The sequence below is a fragment of the Glycine max genome, chromosome 14 (assembly GCF_000004515.6).
Source record: "Glycine max cultivar Williams 82 chromosome 14, Glycine_max_v4.0, whole genome shotgun sequence".
NCBI lineage: Eukaryota > Viridiplantae > Streptophyta > Magnoliopsida > Fabales > Fabaceae > Glycine > Glycine max.
Window position 1 is genome coordinate 38,807,163 of NC_038250.2, and position 2,015 is coordinate 38,809,177.

At 33.8% G+C, this 2,015-nt stretch overlaps 1 protein-coding gene across 1 annotated transcript; it reads right to left on the reverse strand.

The window, feature by feature from the left end:
* Window positions 1-865: 865 nt before the first annotated feature.
* Window positions 866-1,449, reverse strand: LOC121173454 (uncharacterized). Its single transcript, XM_041009050.1, has 2 exons — window positions 1,215-1,449; window positions 866-1,129 (listed from the first exon to the last, which is right to left on the reverse strand). The coding sequence occupies exons 1-2, from the start codon at window positions 1,362-1,364 to the stop codon at window positions 866-868; spliced, it is 414 nt and encodes a 137-aa protein (XP_040864984.1). The 5' UTR covers window positions 1,365-1,449.
* Between the last annotated feature and the right edge of the window lie 566 nt (window positions 1,450-2,015).

Consider the following 2,015-nt stretch of genomic DNA (forward strand, 5'->3'; position numbering starts at 1 on the left):
GATGAGAAGGTTGTTTTCCCAATTTTTAATCCAAATTCAACCTTTGGTCAAGTTCACCTAGAGTTGGGGATGAAATTTGAAAACCTTGACTTGTTTAAGGATGCACTTAGAGACTACACAATTCCTAGACTTCCCCCAAGCGGACATGGTCAGAATCAAGGTTGAAGAAATTTGAAGACTAGTTATGAAGTTGTAATAGAGTAATTAGGATATGTTTTGAACCACTTATGCAATTATGCATATCTTTTGAAGACTAGTTATGAAGTTGTAATAGAGTAATTATGATATGTTTTGAACCATTTATGCAATTATGCATATCTTTTGAACAAATTATGAAGTTGTAATAGAGTAATTAGGATATGTTTTGAACCACTTATGCAATTATGCATATGTTTTGAACAATTTATGTATTGAAATATTCTGGTTAAATTTCTGGTAAAATTTTGTTTAAACTGCAGGGACTATATTTCCTGGTTAAGTTTCTGGTGAGGTTGGTAAAATTCTGGTTAAATTGCAGGGACTATTTTGATTTCACGTGTAACTTTCAGGGACTAAGTTGACAGTAAGTGACAACTTACAGGGACTAAAACAAAATAAACGTATATCTTTCAGGGACTAAAATGACAGTTACGCATTGATTTTCTGGAACCAATTATACAGTTATGCATCATTGTTTTTTTGACAGATTATGCCCTTATGCAGAACTGAATCTTATGCAATTTTGAAACAAAATGAAACATACTAAGACAACAAAATAACATTCCTTAGATTAGCATTACATCAAATTGATTAAAAGCATTCAAGTAGATAACAACATGAACACACTAAGACTCAAATTACATCATTACACTTAATATATATATTCCTAGTACTTGTGAATACATACAAACACCACCATTGACAACAATTGGATTAAGAACATTCCATAGACAATTGTTCTAAACATCTTCATTTCAATCCCCATACAATCAAGCTTTGAGTTAACTTGAGCTTTCCACATTGTCTTATCTTCCTCTCTTCCAAATTGTCTTCTTTGTTCCATGGAAAATGTCCCAAGTGAATCATCAACTCCAAGTGCTTCAATCAATTGATCAACCCAAATAAAGTACCCACAATATCCAACTTCATCCTGAAAAGCCCCAAATAGAAACCCTAAATCAAAACCCCCAATGTGAAATCAAAACCCTAAATCAATAAATGTGAAATAGACATACCTTATTAATTGAACAAGTGAAAAACATCCTTCCTCTGTTAATATTTGTTCCAGCAACACGCCTAACAGCCCTTCTACCACAACCACAAAAAAGAACAACTTGTGATGAAACTCTTGTTCGAGATGATGATGCATTGCTCCTCTGCGACATTGTTGATAGTAAGAGAGAACGAAATGGTGCGATTTTTGAGGTCTATTGAGATGATTAGAAGTGCAAATATGGAGGAGGAGGAGAAGAGGGCATAGGTTCTGTTTAAGGGTTATGTTAAAGAAGAAGAAGAAGAAGAGGAGGATATATGAGGGTTTTTTACTTTCGTTTTGGTCCCTCATTTCATTAAAATAAACGAAATTAGAAATAAAAAATCCACATAATCATGTCTATGTGGCACTTAACGAGCCACATCAGCGATAATTGACGGCGTTAACTACTCCATTCACGGCAGGGACTAATGTGACTAACAGATTACACTTTCAGGGACTATTTTGCAATTTATTTCGATTCAGGGACCAAATTGACAGCGAGTTACACTTTCAAGGACCAAAATGACTATTTACCCTTGTTCAAAATGTGATTTCGTGTTTATGGCTCAAGTTTGACTGACAGCTAAGTCTTTGCGGGGAAGCAATATTTGGCTGAGCTTGCTACTGACTGAGGTTAAATAGGAATGTGTAACAAGTAGGACTGGTTAGTTTAATAGGAATGCGTAACAAGTAACAATTATTTTTCCCTTGTGAACGAAAACCTTATCGCTTCAAATAAATTTCTTTTTTTTAAAAAAAAAAAAAACATTATACTGTAATT